Source organism: Clarias gariepinus, chromosome 3 (assembly GCF_024256425.1).
Source record: "Clarias gariepinus isolate MV-2021 ecotype Netherlands chromosome 3, CGAR_prim_01v2, whole genome shotgun sequence".
Lineage (NCBI taxonomy): Eukaryota > Metazoa > Chordata > Actinopteri > Siluriformes > Clariidae > Clarias > Clarias gariepinus.
The window spans coordinates 27661128-27678468 of NC_071102.1; the positions used below are offsets into that span (position 1 = coordinate 27661128).

The following is a 17341-nucleotide window of genomic DNA, read 5'->3' on the forward strand; positions in this document are numbered from 1 at the left end:
AAAAAACAATGATAATGATGATAAAATAATTAAATAATGTGTATACAAAATACAATCACACTAGAAATCATGAACTTTTGATGCAAAATTGATGCGATTTTATTGATTGCACATGCTTTAAGCAATTTCTTTTTGTATTTAATTTATTTTTGTTCCTTTTAAGTTAAAGAGAAAGAATAATATGTAACTGTTGCTGCTTGTTGTGGCATAATTAATAATAATAATAATAATAATAATAATAATAATAATAATAATAATAATAAATCAGACAAGAAATCTTATAAATGTTTGTTAATCAAGCAAAAATTCAAAGGACCAAGGCTTTTTTTGTGAGAAAAGCAGGAACGGTTGCGTAGTGGCTTATGCACTTAGTAAATGTAGAATTTCAGTCATAGCCATATTCACAGCAATGCTTTCCATCCTTGCAACACTGACCCTTTAAAAGACAATTAGAAAGGAAAAAATAATTAGAATTAGAAGTATTCTTTTTATTACTATTATTATACATAAGAAGAGAATGTGTTTTAGGAATAAATCTATATTTTAGAAATAATACCCAAAGTCATTTGCATAAGTATTGAAGAATACACAATGTTTGCATCTCTGCCTTATATGATAACAATGGATTTGAAATAAAGCAATAAAAATTATTTAAAGGCTTGAATTTCAAAGGTTTAATTTTGTCATATAACCTCAACCCCACTAATCTCTTTTTCACTTATTAAAGATGCAACTAAGGGCAAAAAGACCCCATAAGGGCCTGGGAAAGGCAGGAAAATCAGCATTTTGTGGTATAAGTGAGTTCGAGACTTCAGGCAGTCATTGACTACAAACTTTTTGCATCCCAGGATTAAAAATAATCCTAATATGTATGAGGTTGTCCAATTTTCTTTGGAACCTTTGATAATGATATTTGATAATAATATTTATGTTAAACGTTTGAATTAAAGCTGGAATTCAACATTTAAAAAACATCTTGATTGTGGCAGTGTAAAGAGGCACAAACACAAATTTACAAATTGTGTCACTTTCCAAAACATATGAAGCTAGCTTATAGGGAACATATGGAAGGTTTGGTAGCTATCTAGAGTCAAGAAAGAGTCTAAAAAGATAGATACCAGAGCTTATGGACAGCACGCCAACTGGCCAGTTGGTGTCTTGCAGCAGCTTTTTCCAGCCGGGCAATAGAATCGGTCACTGCAGTGTATAATGCCAGCTAGTTTCTGGAGTTTAAACACAGATTTCAGTTGAGATAAGAGGTCGAAGATTCTACACACACACAAACACACATACACACGCACACACACACACACACACACACACACACACACACACACACACACAGACAGACTACCAGTCAAAAGTTTATTCGAATTCAATGGCCCTTTCTGATTTTTATTTATTTTCGTTTTCTTTTACTTCCTGGTAAAACAATTCTGAAGGCAGCCAAAATATTTAAAAATAAATTTCTAGTCAGATGTGCTGTTTGTTAATCGGTCATTTCTGAGGCTGGTAACTCTAAATGGAGTCTTCTCTGCAGCAGAGGTAAGTTTTGGTCTTGCAATCCTAAGACAGTTTCATCATGGTGCTTGATTGGGTTTTGCAAATGCACTTGATAATACAGTTTTTGCAAGAATTTTTGCAGAACGGCTGACCTTCTTGTCTAAAAATAACAACTGACTGTTGTTGCTGTTGTTGGTACTTAATGACCCAATGCCTTATGTGTTATTTCATAGTTTGGGAATATTTAGTGTTCTTCTGCAATGTAGAAAATACATCACAAACTTAAAAATATGTATATAAACACATAAATACATCTAGCTTTTTAACCATGCTTGTAAAAACCACTGGACTGTGGTGAAGTGCAATGTCTTGCCCACATCAACATTGCTTATGGTTACTTATAGTTGCATTGTGGGTTGTTACAATTAAATGAAGGTGGGAAACAGTTATCACGTAACATTACTGTACTTTCAGAGCAGCCACATTTTAACCACACCATTAAACAGTTTGTATTAGAACATGTACTGGAAATTGCAAAGCAATAAAATGTAAAATATGTCATAAGATTGAATTTCAAAAGACCAGGCAATCACATTCAACTGTCAGTGGAGTCGTTGGAATTGATGCAATGACAACTGTCTGAAACAGCTTGTATGGCTGTGGATTTCTAATGTTACATAAAGGGGTGTGCAACGACTTTGCAGGCCTTTGTGTCTAGATAAGAAATAAGGGAATATATTTATATTCTGTAATTCACCTGCAAGAGATCATATATTTTTAAGAAAAAAACTAAATCATACTTAGCACCCACATTGTTGATTTTTTTTCTTTGAACAATATGTCATGCCTTACACAATTAAAACCCTATTATCAGTCACAGATTTGATTAATCTTTCTCTCTTATATAAAAACTTTTTATAGCGGGCCACTTGCTAACGTTTAACATCAATTACAATAACGAAATCATGTAAGAAAGGGAAAAGGTTATTATGCTAATAAAACTGATAATTTGGCATTTTCACAAGATTAAAAAAATTATATATAGATATATTTTTTTTGCAAATGTCACTGCATGAACTACACCACCATATTGTTTATTAATGTGATATAGCAGAATGTCTGTTTCATTCCTTACAAAACACAATGCCTTTCCTACGGCAGGTGTCCTGAATTCATGAGCTATCTTGCGTCCCTAAACACCTATTCACTTCACAGTTTAACATTTTTCTAATGTTTATTCATTACATAACAGTCATTTTATTTGTGTACAAACTGAATAAAGGGAGAAGGTTATTGCTCCGTCTTGTACCTGGATGCTGTTGCTCTGAATGGCAGCAATCTGTGGAGATGCAGGAAGACTCAGTTCTCCCCTGAAACAGCGAGTAGACGTGCTGTCACAGCGAAAACCAAAGGGGCAGCAGTGGAGACCATCACGGCAGCACTGACCCTAAACAATCAGAGAAAATGTTAAAATTATACTCACTAACCTACCACATTCATGATTTTATTAGATGTAATACCAACCACAATGTGTGGGCAGCATGTCCACTGCCCAAAAGGAGTCCTGCAGCAGGTTGTACTATCAGGGCAGTAATTGTTGCTGTCACAGAAAACCACAGAGTCTTTTTCATTTACAGATTTCACCAAAGGAGCAGGGACATTCTTCTGTTCCTCCTCTGCAGGTGTCTGATGGGAAAGGGTTTGACATTTTCCATGAATTACTATAACTATATATAATTTTTTACCTATTAAAATTCTGATATTTGTTGCACACTCATTCAAAATTTTAACATGATGGGTAACTGAAAATATCTTGTAGTCTGAAAGGCATTTTTAAATCACATCTTATGAAAACAATTAGGAAACAGTGGAGAGCAAAATCTTGCCAATGCAGAAATTGCCCAAGGTTTACACTTGCACCTCGGCTTATTTGTTATTCCTAAAAAGATCGTTAGGGAACTTCTCATTTTATTAGCCTTAAAAATCCATTATTTCAGTGGGAACATAAAATCTAAAGCATAGAATGTTTTTTTTTCTTTGGCGTTGTTGTTTCTTTGTAGGATACAACTATAAAAGCTAGATGGTAGATGCTCAGGTGGGATTTGCTTTGCTTAGCTGTTTTTTTGTCCTGTAACTTGTTAAATGTGCTGTACTTTTTGTATAAAAGTAAAGAAAAAAAGAAATTGTAGTGCTAACAATCAGACACACACCTACAGACCTTCTTTAAGGGATTTTTCCTAAACAAAGACAGAAATGCAAACAAAAAATCATGTTTAACTGGAAATTATCTTGTGTTCATGTAGAAATTTGACATTATCAAGGATTTTTCTTTAGGAAAATTAGAAAGTAGGTAGGGGACATAGAGCATATATATATATATTTTTTTTTTTAGACAGATTCAATCTTGTAAAAAAGTATTTTTGCACGTGCACAACTTAAAACTTTCTTAAAAAAAAAACTGGTGAAAATAAAAAAAAATTTCAGGCACACAAGAAAATTTTTTATTTTCACAAAATTTTTGTATGTATATTTGGTTTTTCTTGCATAAATCCCATCATGGGCTTTACATAAATTACACCATCATGTGTAAATTTATGCAGAAAACACAATGTGTACCATATGCTAGCTAATTTGATTCATGAGTCATCTTACTTCCATTATACTTGCATTTATATAGTTTGCCATTTTACTAATGTTTAAAGTTTATTAAATAAGGTATTTTATTTGTGTAACACAGTGTTGCAGAAAGGGAGAAGGTTATTGATTTGTCTTGTACCTGGATGCTGTTGCTCTGAATGGCAGCAATCTGTGGAGATGCAGAAAGACTCAGTTCTCCCCTGAAACAGCGAGTAGACGTGCTGTCACAGCGAAAACCAAAGGGGCAGCAGTGGAGGCCATCACGGCAGCACTGACCCTAAACAATCAGAAAAAAATTTAAAATCATACTCACTAACCTACCACATTCATGATTTTATTAGATGTACTGTAATACCAACCACAATGTGTGGGCAGCATTTCCACTGCCCAAAAGGAGTCCTGCAGCAGGTTGTACTATCAGGGCAGTAATTGTTGCTGTCACAGAAAACCACAGAGTCTTTTTCATTTACAGATTTCACCAAAGGAGCAGGGACATTCTTCTGTTCCTCCTCTGCAGGTGTCTGATGGGAAAGGGTTTGACATTTTCCATGAATTACTATAACTATATATAATTTTTTACCTATTAAAATTCTGATATTTGTTGGATGGTTAAGACTCACATTTCAAACTCTCATAATTACACACTGTACTTTTACACTCCATTCATCTAGGAACCTCTGTAGTCCAACTAGGGACCAAGGCGGCCAATGGTGACCATTGTATTTATTCCCATTTTTACAACTGTGGTAGGACCTCTGGTCAACACTCACACACTCATTCAAAATTTTAACATGATGGGTAACTGAAAATATCTTGTAGTCTGAAAGGCACTTTTCAGTCAAATCTTATGAAAACAATTAGGAAACAGTGGAGAGCAAAATCTTGCCAATGCAGAAATTGCCCAAGGTTTACACTTGCACCTCGGCTTATTTGTTATTCCTAAAAAGATCGTTGGGGAACTTCTCATTTTATTAGCCTTAAAAATCCATTATTTCAGTGGCAACATAAAATCTAAAGCATAGAATGTTTTTATTATTTTTTTAATAGACATTTTTGTTTCTTTGAATAAGGACACAACTATGGAAGCTAGATGGTAGATGCTCGGGTAGGATTAGCTTCGATAGTGGGATTTTTGTCTCATTAACTTTAAGAATGTATTTTAAATGTACTGTACTTTTTGCATAAAAGTAAAATAAAAAAAAATAAAAAACACACTCAGACATCTTAAGGGATCTCTCCTAAACAAATACAAACGTGCAAACAAAAAAAATCATGTTTAAATGGAAATTATCTTGTGTTTATGTAGAAATTTGACATTAAGTGGGGGACATACAGCATATCATTTTTTTAATCTTGTAAAAAATATTTTTGCATGTGCACAACCTTTTTTTTACATTAGGTATTTTATTTGTGTAAAACTGTATTGCAGGAAGAAAGAAGATTATCAATTTGTCTTGTACCTGGATGCTGTTGCTCTGAATGGCAGCAATCTGTGGAGATGCAGGAAGACTCAGTTCTCCCCTGAAACAGCGAGTAGACGTGCTGTCACAGCGAAAACCTGAGGGGCAGCAGTGGAGGCCATCACGGCAGCACCGACCCTAAACAATCAGACAAAATGTTAAGATCACACTCACTTACCTACCACATTCATGATTTTCTGAAAAATACCAACCTGTCTGTGTACGCAACATGTCCACCGCCCAAAAGGAGTCCTGCAGCAGGTTGTACTATCAGGGCAGTAATTGTTGCTGTCACAGAAAACCACAGAGTCTTTTTCATTTACAGATTTCACCAAAGGAGCAGGGACATTCTTCTGTTCCTCCTCTGCAGGTGTCTGATGGGAAAGGGTTTGACATTTACCATGAATTTCTTTAAATATATATAGTTTTGGTTTAACATATTAATATTCCAATATTCATTGCATGGTCAACACTCAAATTCCCTACTGGTACAACTACACACTGTAATATTACAATTAGTTAAAAAACCAATTGAAACTTTTAGTGGTTACCTTAGGAGGTCTATATATTAATCAATTATACTGTACATTGTTAAAAGGTAAATAGTGAAAAAAAAAACAGATGTTTAAATTATGGGCACCTGAAAATATCTTGAAGTCTGGAAGGCACTTGTTTTTTGTATATACACTACCGTTCAAAAGTTTGGGGTCATTTGCAAATTTATTTGTTTTTGTTTAGTGATTTATTTTCTACATTCTATAACAATACTGGGGATTTCAAAACTGTAAAATAACACATATGGAATTAGCTAATTACGTAACAACAACAAAAACAACAGTTAGTTGTTATTTTAAGACACAGAGGTCAGCCTTTCTGTAATAGTTCTTGCAAGAACAGTATTGTCAAGTGCATTTGCAAAATCCGTCCAGCACCATAATGAAACTGGCTCTCATGAAGGCCATCCCAGGAGGGCGAGACCAAAACCTACCTCTGCCGCAGAAGAGAAGTTCATTTAGAGTTATCAGCCTGAAAAATGACCAATTAACAGCACCTCAGATTAGAGGCGTTATGAAGTCTTTACAGAGCATAAGTAGCAGACACATCTCACTATTAACTGTTTAAAGGAAATTAATGCATTTTTTTGGACGCCTTCAGCATTCCTTACAATGTAGAAAGAAATAAAAATCAGGAACGATCATGGAGTTAGAAAGTGACCCCAGACTTTTGAACGGTAGTGTATATCAAATGTTGAAAACAATTAGGAAACAGTAGAGAGCAATATTTTGCCAATGCAGAAATTGCCCAAGGTTTACATTTGCATCTTGGCTCATTTGTTATTTCTAAACAAGATTGGGAGAATGTATAATTTCATGATCCTTTAAGGTCCAATATTTCATTGACAAAATAAAATCTAAAGCAGTTAATATTGGAACAAATAAATATAAATGTTATGGGTTTTTTTCCGCTGTTGTTAAAGGACACAACTATGGTAGCTTTACTGTAGACATGTATATGATAGTGTATTTATTTTTGGTTTTGTTAATTTTAAAAAGACTTTAAAAATAGTTTCTAGACAGCCAGACACAACTCTACAGACCTGCTTTAAGGGATCAAAAAAACAGATAGAAAATTGTTTTTTTTAACTGGAAATTCTCTTATGGGCATGCAGAGATTTAACATTTTCAAGGATTTTTCTTTAAGAAAATGAGAAAGTAATTAACCTGAAATATTACAGCTTAAACTCAATCTTGTCAAACATACTTTGTCATGTGCACCACTTACAAATGAATTAAGAAAGAACATTCTGCAGGCAAGATAATTTTCAATTCACTTAGTTATATTTCGTATTGATCAATTTGGATAAGCTTCTTTCATAATTATGTTTGTATTTTTGTCATTGCAATCATCCCATCAGGTGGTCTGCATGAATTACCTTATTTCCTATAGCAGCATGTCGCTATGTGGTTTATTCTTCACAAACACAAAACTTACTATATTTTAGGTAACAGATGTGAGTTATGAACTATCTTGCTTCCCCTATACACCTATTCACTTTATAGTTTGATATTTTGCTAATGTTTAAAATTTATTACATAACAGTCATTTTATTTGTAAAGGGCAGAAAGTTATTGTTTTGTACCTGGATGCTGTTGCTCTGAATGGCAGCAATCTGTGGAGATGCAGAAAGACTCAGTTCTCCCCTGAAACAGCGAGTAGACGTGCTGTCACAGCGAAAACCAAAGGGGCAGCAGTGGCGACCATCACGGCAGCACTGACCCTAAACAATCAGAGAAAATGTTAAGATCATACTCACTAACCTACCACATTCATGATTTTATTAGATGTAATACCAACCACAATGTGTGGGCAGCATGTCCACTGCCCAAAAGGAGTCCTGCAGCAGGTTGTACTATCAGGGCAGTAATTGTTGCTGTCACAGAAAACCACAGAGTCTTTTTCATTTACAGATTTCACCAAAGGAGCAGGGACATTCTTTTGTTCCTCCTCTGCAGGTGTCTGATGGGAAAGGGTTTGACATTTACCATGAATTACTATAACTATATATAGTTTTTTACCTATTAAAATTCTGATATTTGTTGGATGGTTAAGACTCACATTTCAAACTCTCATAATTACACACTGTACTTTTACACTCCATTCATCTAGGAACCTCTGTAGTCCAACTAGGGACCAAGGCGGCCAATGGTGACCATTGTATTTATTCCCATTTTTACAACTGTGGTAGGACCTCTGGTCAACACTCACACACTCATTCAAAATTTTAACATGATGGGTAACTGAAAATATCTTGTAGTCTGAAAGGCACTTTTCAGTCAAATCTTATAAAAAACAATTAGGAAACAGTGGAGAGCAAAATCTTGCCAATGCAGAAATTGCCCAAGGTTTACACTTGCACCTCGGCTTATTTGTTATTCCTAAAAAGATCGTTGGGGAACTTCTCATTTTATTAGCCTTAAAAATCCATTATTTCAGTGGCAACATAAAATCTAAAGCATAGAATGTTTTTATTATTTTTTTAATAGACATTTTTGTTTCTTTGAATAAGGACACAACTATGGAAGCTAGATGGTAGATGCTCGGGTAGGATTAGCTTCGATAGTGGGATTTTTGTCTCGTTAACTTTAAGAATGTATTTTAAATGTACTGTACTTTTTGCATAAAAGTAAAATAAAAAAAATAAAAAACACACTCAGACATCTTAAGGGATCTCTCCTAAACAAATACAAACGTGCAAACAAAAAAAATCATGTTTAAATGGAAATTATCTTGTGTTTATGTAGAAATTTGACATTAAGTGGGGGACATACAGCATATCATTTTTTTAATCTTGTAAAAAATATTTTTGCATGTGCACAACCTTTTTTTTACATTAGGTATTTTATTTGTGTAAAACTGTATTGCAGGAAGAAAGAAGATTATCAATTTGTCTTGTACCTGGATGCTGTTGCTCTGAATGGCAGCAATCTGTGGAGATGCAGGAAGACTCAGTTCTCCCCTGAAACAGCGAGTAGACGTGCTGTCACAGCGAAAACCTGAGGGGCAGCAGTGGAGGCCATCACGGCAGCACCGACCCTAAACAATCAGACAAAATGTTAAGATCACACTCACTTACCTACCACATTCATGATTTTCTGAAAAATACCAACCTGTCTGTGTACGCAACATGTCCACCGCCCAAAAGGAGTCCTGCAGCACGTCGTACGATCAGGGCAGTAATTGTTGCGGTCACAGCGAACCACAGAGTCCTTTTCATTTACAGATTTCACCAAAGGAGCAGGGACATTCTTCTGTTCCTCCCCTTCAGGTGTCTGATGGGAAAGAGATGACATTTACCATGAATTTCTTTAAATATATATAGTTTTGGTTTAACATATTAATATTCCAATATTCATTGCATGGTCAACACTCAAATTCCCTACTGGTACAACTACACACTGTAATATTACAATTAGTTAAAAAACCAATTGAAACTTTTAGTGGTTACCTTAGGAGGTCTATATATTAATCAATTATACTGTACATTGTTAAAAGGTAAATAGTGAAAAAAAAAACAGATGTTTAAATTATGGGCACCTGAAAATATCTTGTAGTATGGAAGGCACTTGTTTTTTGTATATACACTACCGTTCAAAAGTTTGGGGTCATTTGCAAATTTATTTGTTTTTGTTTAGTGATTTATTTTCTACATTCTATAACAATACTGGGGATTTCAAAACTGTAAAATAACACATATGGAATTAGCTAATTACGTAACAACAACAAAAACAACAGTTAGTTGTTATTTTAAGACACAGAGGTCAGCCTTTCTGTAATAGTTCTTGCAAGAACAGTATTGTCAAGTGCATTTGCAAAATCCGTCCAGCACCATAATGAAACTGGCTCTCATGAAGGCCATCCCAGGAGGGCGAGACCAAAACCTACCTCTGCCGCAGAAGAGAAGTTCATTTAGAGTTATCAGCCTGAAAAATGACCAATTAACAGCACCTCAGATTAGAGGCGTTATGAAGTCTTTACAGAGCATAAGTAGCAGACACATCTCACTATTAACTGTTTAAAGGAAATTAATGCATTTTTTTGGACCTCCTCAGCATTCCTTACAATGTAGAAAGAAATAAAAATCAGGAACGATCATGGAGTTAGAAAGTGACCCCAGACTTTTGAACGGTAGTGTATATCAAATGTTGAAAACAATTAGGAAACAGTAGAGAGCAATATTTTGCCAATGCAGAAATTGCCCAAGGTTTACATTTGCATCTTGGCTCATTTGTTATTTCTAAACAAGATTGGGAGAATGTATAATTTCATGATTCTTTAAGGTCCAATATTTCATTGACAAAATAAAATCTAAAGCAGTTAATATTGGAACAAATAAATATAAATGTTATGGGTTTTTTTCCGCTGTTGTTAAAGGACACAACTATGGTAGCTTTACTGTAGACATGTATATGATAGTGTATTTATTTTTGGTTTTGTTAATTTTAAAAAGACTTTAAAAATAGTTTCTAGACAGCCAGACACAACTCTACAGACCTGCTTTAAGGGATCAAAAAAACAGATAGAAAATTGTTTTTTTAACTGGAAATTCTCTTTTGGGCATGCAGAGATTTAACATTTTCAAGGATTTTTTCTTTAAGAAAATGAGAAAGTAATTAATCTGAAATATTACAGCTTAAACTCAATCTTGTCAAACATGCTTTGTCATTTGCACCACTTACAAATGAATTAAGAAAGAACATTCTGCAGGCAAGATAATTTTCAATTCACTTAGTTATATTTCGTATTGATCAATTTGGATAAGCTTCTTTCATAATTATGTTTGTATTTTTGTCATTGCAATCATCCCATCAGGTGGTCTGCATGAATTACCTTATTTCCTATAGCAGCATGTCGCTATGTGGTTTATTCTTCACAAACACAAAACTTACTATATTTTAGGTAACAGATGTGAGTTATGAACTATCTTGCTTCCCCTATACACCTATTCACTTTATAGTTTGATATTTTGCTAATGTTTAAAATTTATTACATAACAGTCATTTTATTTGTAAAGGGCAGAAAGTTATTGTTTTGTACCTGGATGCTGTTGCTCTGAATGGCAGCAATCTGTGGAGATGCAGAAAGACTCAGTTCTCCCCTGAAACAGCGAGTAGACGTGCTGTCACAGCGAAAACCAAAGGGGCAGCAGTGGCGACCATCACGGCAGCACTGACCCTAAACAATCAGAGAAAATGTTAAAATCATACTCACTAACCTACCACATTCATGATTTTATTAGATGTAATACCAACCACAATGTGTGGGCAGCATGTCCACTGCCCAAAAGGAGTCCTGCAGCAGGTTGTACTATCAGGGCAGTAATTGTTGCTGTCACAGAAAACCACAGAGTCTTTTTCATTTACAGATTTCACCAAAGGAGCAGGGACATTCTTCTGTTCCTCCTCTGCAGGTGTCTGATGGGAAAGGGTTTGACATTTACCATGAATTACTATAACTATATATAATTTTTTACCTATTAAAATTCTGATATTTGTTGGATGGTTAAGACTCACATTTCAAACTCTCATAATTACACACTGTACTTTTACACTCCATTCATCTAGGAACCTCTGTAGTCCAACTAGGGACCAAGGCGGCCAATGGTGACCATTGTATTTATTCCCATTTTTACAACTGTGGTAGGACCTCTGGTCAACACTCACACACTCATTCAAAATTTTAACATGATGGGTAACTGAAAATATCTTGTAGTCTGAAAGGCACTTTTCAGTCAAATCTTATAAAAAACAATTAGGAAACAGTGGAGAGCAAAATCTTGCCAATGCAGAAATTGCCCAAGGTTTACACTTGCACCTCGGCTTATTTGTTATTCCTAAAAAGATCGTTGGGGAACTTCTCATTTTATTAGCCTTAAAAATCCATTATTTCAGTGGCAACATAAAATCTAAAGCATAGAATGTTTTTATTATTTTTTTAATAGACATTTTTGTTTCTTTGAATAAGGACACAACTATGGAAGCTAGATGGTAGATGCTCGGGTAGGATTAGCTTCGATAGTGGGATTTTTGTCTCGTTAACTTTAAGAATGTATTTTAAATGTACTGTACTTTTTGCATAAAAGTAAAATAAAAAAAAATTAAAAACACACTCAGACATCTTAAGGGATCTCTCCTAAACAAATACAAACGTGCAAACAAAAAAAATCATGTTTAAATGGAAATTATCTTGTGTTTATGTAGAAATTTGACATTAAGTGGGGGACATACAGCATATCATTTTTTTAATCTTGTAAAAAATATTTTTGCATGTGCACAACCTTTTTTTTACATTAGGTATTTTATTTGTGTAAAACTGTATTGCAGGAAAAAAGAAGATTATCAATTTGTCTTGTACCTGGATGCTGTTGCTCTGAATGGCAGCAATCTGTGGAGATGCAGGAAGACTCAGTTCTCCCCTGAAACAGCGAGTAGACGTGCTGTCACAGCGAAAACCTGAGGGGCAGCAGTGGAGGCCATCACGGCAGCACCGACCCTAAACAATCAGACAAAATGTTAAGATCACACTCACTTACCTACCACATTCATGATTTTCTGAAAAATACCAACCTGTCTGTGTACGCAACATGTCCACCGCCCAAAAGGAGTCCTGCAGCAGGTTGTACTATCAGGGCAGTAATTGTTGCTGTCACAGAAAACCACAGAGTCTTTTTCATTTACAGATTTCACCAAAGGAGCAGGGACATTCTTCTGTTCCTCCTCTGCAGGTGTCTGATGGGAAAGGGTTTGACATTTACCATGAATTTCTTTAAATATATATAGTTTTGGTTTAACATATTAATATTCCAATATTCATTGCATGGTCAACACTCAAATTCCCTACTGGTACAACTACACACTGTAATATTACAATTAGTTAAAAAACCAATTGAAACTTTTAGTGGTTACCTTAGGAGGTCTATATATTAATCAATTATACTGTACATTGTTAAAAGGTAAATAGTGAAAAAAAAAACAGATGTTTAAATTATGGGCACCTGAAAATATCTTGTAGTATGGAAGGCACTTGTTTTTTGTATATACACTACCGTTCAAAAGTTTGGGGTCATTTGCAAATTTATTTGTTTTTGTTTAGTGATTTATTTTCTACATTCTATAACAATACTGGGGATTTCAAAACTGTAAAATAACACATATGGAATTAGCTAATTACGTAACAACAACAAAAACAACAGTTAGTTGTTATTTTAAGACACAGAGGTCAGCCTTTCTGTAATAGTTCTTGCAAGAACAGTATTGTCAAGTGCATTTGCAAAATCCGTCCAGCACCATAATGAAACTGGCTCTCATGAAGGCCATCCCAGGAGGGCGAGACCAAAACCTACCTCTGCCGCAGAAGAGAAGTTCATTTAGAGTTATCAGCCTGAAAAATGACCAATTAACAGCACCTCAGATTAGAGGCGTTATGAAGTCTTTACAGAGCATAAGTAGCAGACACATCTCACTATTAACTGTTTAAAGGAAATTAATGCATTTTTTTGGACCTCTTCAGCATTCCTTACAATGTAGAAAGAAATAAAAATCAGGAACGATCATGGAGTTAGAAAGTGACCCCAGACTTTTGAACGGTAGTGTATATCAAATGTTGAAAACAATTAGGAAACAGTAGAGAGCAATATTTTGCCAATGCAGAAATTGCCCAAGGTTTACATTTGCATCTTGGCTCATTTGTTATTTCTAAACAAGATTGGGAGAATGTATAATTTCATGATTCTTTAAGGTCCAATATTTCATTGACAAAATAAAATCTAAAGCAGTTAATATTGGAACAAATAAATATAAATGTTATGGGTTTTTTTCCGCTGTTGTTAAAGGACACAACTATGGTAGCTTTACTGTAGACATGTATATGATAGTGTATTTATTTTTGGTTTTGTTAATTTTAAAAAGACTTTAAAAATAGTTTCTAGACAGCCAGACACAACTCTACAGACCTGCTTTAAGGGATCAAAAAAACAGATAGAAAATTTTTTTTTTTTAACTGGAAATTCTCTTTTGGGCATGCAGAGATTTAACATTTTCAAGGATTTTTCTTTAAGAAAATGAGAAAGTAATTAACCTGAAATATTACAGCTTAAACTCAATCTTGTCAAACATACTTTGTCATGTGCACCACTTACAAATGAATTAAGAAAGAACATTCTGCAGGCAAGATAATTTTCAATTCACTTAGTTATATTTCGTATTGATCAATTTGGATAAGCTTCTTTCATAATTATGTTTGTATTTTTGTCATTGCAATCATCCCATCAGGTGGTCTGCATGAATTACCTTATTTTCTATAGCAGCATGTCGCTATGTGGTTTATTCTTCACAAACACAAAGCTTACTATATTTTAGGTAACAGATGTGATTTATGAACTATCTTGCTTCCCCTATACACCTATTCACTTTATAGTTTGATATTTTGCTAATGTTTAAAATTTATTACATAACAGTCATTTTATTTGTAAAGGGCAGAAAGTTATTGTTTTGTACCTGGATGCTGTTGCTCTGAATGGCAGCAATCTGTGGAGATGCAGAAAGACTCAGTTCTCCCCTGAAACAGCGAGTAGACGTGCTGTCACAGCGAAAACCAAAGGGGCAGCAGTGGCGACCATCACGGCAGCACTGACCCTAAACAATCAGAGAAAATGTTAAAATCATACTCACTAACCTACCACATTCATGATTTTATTAGATGTAATACCAACCACAATGTGTGGGCAGCATGTCCACTGCCCAAAAGGAGTCCTGCAGCAGGTTGTACTATCAGGGCAGTAATTGTTGCTGTCACAGAAAACCACAGAGTCTTTTTCATTTACAGATTTCACCAAAGGAGCAGGGACATTCTTCTGTTCCTCCTCTGCAGGTGTCTGATGGGAAAGGGTTTGACATTTTCCATGAATTACTATAACTATATATAATTTTTTACCTATCAAAATTCTGATATTTGTTGGATGGTTAAGACTCACATTTCAAACTCTCATAATTACACACTGTACTTTTACACTCCATTCATCTAGGAACCTCTGTAGTCCAACTAGGGACCAAGGCGGCCAATGGTGACCATTGTATTTATTCCCATTTTTACAACTGTGGTAGGACCTCTGGTCAACACCCACACACTCATTCAAAATTTTAACATGATGGGTAACTGAAAATATCTTGTAGTCTGAAAGGCACTTTTCAGTCAAATCTTATGAAAACAACTAGGAAACAGTGGAGAGCAAAATCTTGCCAATGCAGAAATTTCCCAAGGTTTACACTTGCACCTCGGCTTATTTGTTATTCCTAAAAAGATCGTTGGGGAACTTCTCATTTTATTAGTCTTAAAAATCCATTATTTCAGTGGCAACATAAAATCTAAAGCATAGAATGTTTTTTTTTTCTTTGGCGTTGTTGTTTCTTTGTATAAGGATACAACTATAAAAGCTAGATGGTAGATGCTCAGGTGGGATTTGCTTTGCTTAGCTGTTTTTTTGTCCTGTAACTTGTTAAATGTGCTGTACTTTTTGTATAAAAGTAAAGAAAAAAAGAAATTGTAATGCTATCAATCAGACACACACCTACAGACCTTCTTTAAGGGGTTTTTCCTAAACAGAGACAGAAATGCAAACAAAAAATCATGTTTAACTGGAAATTATCTTGTGTTCATGTAGAAATTTGACATTATCAAGGATTTTTCTTTAGTAAAATTATAAAGTAGGTAGGGGACATAGAGCATATATTTTTTAGACAGATTCAATCTTGTAAAAAAGTATTTTTGCACGTGCACAACTTAAAACTTTCTTTAAAAAAAAACTGGTGAAAATAAAATAAAAAATTCAGGCACACAAGAAAATTTTCTATTTTCACAAATTTTTTGTATGTACACTCAAAAAAAAAATGAACATGGCTACCTGTTACATGTACTAAAATGTAATATGTGTTTTGTACATAATAATTTCATGTTTCCAAGATGAACATGAATAAATTATGTTGTATTTACATGAAATTCAACAACTTAACATGTATTAGATTTAATCATGTTGAGTTAAACCAAAGAGATCTTGTCGCTATGAAAACCGGAAATATCGCGAGAAGAGAACACAGCGTGTTGAGAAGACAAACGTTTGGCGGGCGTGTGGAAAAGCTAAGCAGGAATTAATTCCCGTCTTTCTAAATAGAAACCAAATACTGAACATAAATGTCACCTGCTGTTTAGTCACGTTATTTTGGTTTAAGCTATTTCTTGTATTTTTAATCACACTTAAAATACCGACGGTTATATGCGCGTGCTTAATCTGCGGTTCGGTTCTGGTTTCGGTCTGTTCTCATGAGTTGTGAAGCGAGAGGAAGAAAGTATAAATATTGTTCATTTGATAAATTAAGTATCATGAATTTTAATTTAATCTATCTCTGTATTTTTCCACAGGAGTTTGTGAGTGAAAGTGTCCTGTCTGCATCTGACTTCAGGAGTTTCCTGACCAACCGTCTCTAACGGTCATATTTAAAAGTCATAACGAACAGTTACAATGTACAAAACTTTCTGTTGGTGGTAAAAAAAAATTTCTATGATTAATACTTATTTGTGGTGTTTTATGTTTTTTGTACATCTTTTCAAATTGAGACTTCATTTGTAAGTTGCAGCTGGTGTAAAATAAAAATCTCAGTTTTATCACGTTTGTCTTATGCTTCCTTCCTTCACAGAATTCTGTTGACCAGGTCTTGAAATTTAAATTTATTTGAGTTAGATCAACTTAATTTACAACTGAAAAATGTGTTGTACCAACGCTATTCATTTATGTTAACAGTATTAAAATATGTTGGACGCAGCTGTAGTAAATAAGTTAAATGAACCTAATGAAATTAATTTGACTGAACCTAAGAACATAAAGTTGGGCCAACAAAATTGCTTAATGTTGAAAGAAAGCCATTAAATCAGGTGGAAATTATTTCCATAATTTAATTACGTTCATTCAACAAGTTATTTTTTGAGTGTATATTTGGTTTTTCTTGCATTTCTTTACATGAATTACACCATCATGTGTAAATTTATGCAGAAAACACAATGTGTACCATATGCTAGCTAATTTGATTCATGAGTCATCTTACTTCCATTATACTTGCATTTATATAGTTTGCCATTTTACTAATGTTTAGAGTTTATTAAATAAGGTATTTTATTTGTGTAACACTGTGTTG

General features: G+C 34.3%; 1 protein-coding gene across 1 annotated transcript in view; it reads right to left on the minus strand.

Annotated features, from left to right (window-relative positions):
• The window catches only part of LOC128518360 (uncharacterized), a 38119-nt gene that overhangs the window by 15481 nt on the left and 5297 nt on the right, over nucleotides 1-17341 (minus strand). Inside the window, exons 9-25 of the mRNA XM_053491436.1 lie at nucleotides 14869-15030; nucleotides 14654-14791; nucleotides 12725-12886; nucleotides 12513-12650; nucleotides 11411-11572; nucleotides 11196-11333; nucleotides 9269-9430; nucleotides 9057-9194; nucleotides 7956-8117; nucleotides 7741-7878; nucleotides 5813-5974; nucleotides 5601-5738; nucleotides 4500-4661; nucleotides 4280-4417; nucleotides 3028-3189; nucleotides 2813-2950; nucleotides 1138-1223 (exon numbers count right to left, since the gene is read on the minus strand). Coding sequence (XP_053347411.1) covers nucleotides 1138-1223; nucleotides 2813-2950; nucleotides 3028-3189; nucleotides 4280-4417; nucleotides 4500-4661; nucleotides 5601-5738; nucleotides 5813-5974; nucleotides 7741-7878; nucleotides 7956-8117; nucleotides 9057-9194; nucleotides 9269-9430; nucleotides 11196-11333; nucleotides 11411-11572; nucleotides 12513-12650; nucleotides 12725-12886; nucleotides 14654-14791; nucleotides 14869-15030 — 2486 coding nt within the window. The remainder of the gene's footprint in view (nucleotides 1-1137; nucleotides 1224-2812; nucleotides 2951-3027; nucleotides 3190-4279; nucleotides 4418-4499; nucleotides 4662-5600; nucleotides 5739-5812; nucleotides 5975-7740; nucleotides 7879-7955; nucleotides 8118-9056; nucleotides 9195-9268; nucleotides 9431-11195; nucleotides 11334-11410; nucleotides 11573-12512; nucleotides 12651-12724; nucleotides 12887-14653; nucleotides 14792-14868; nucleotides 15031-17341) is intronic.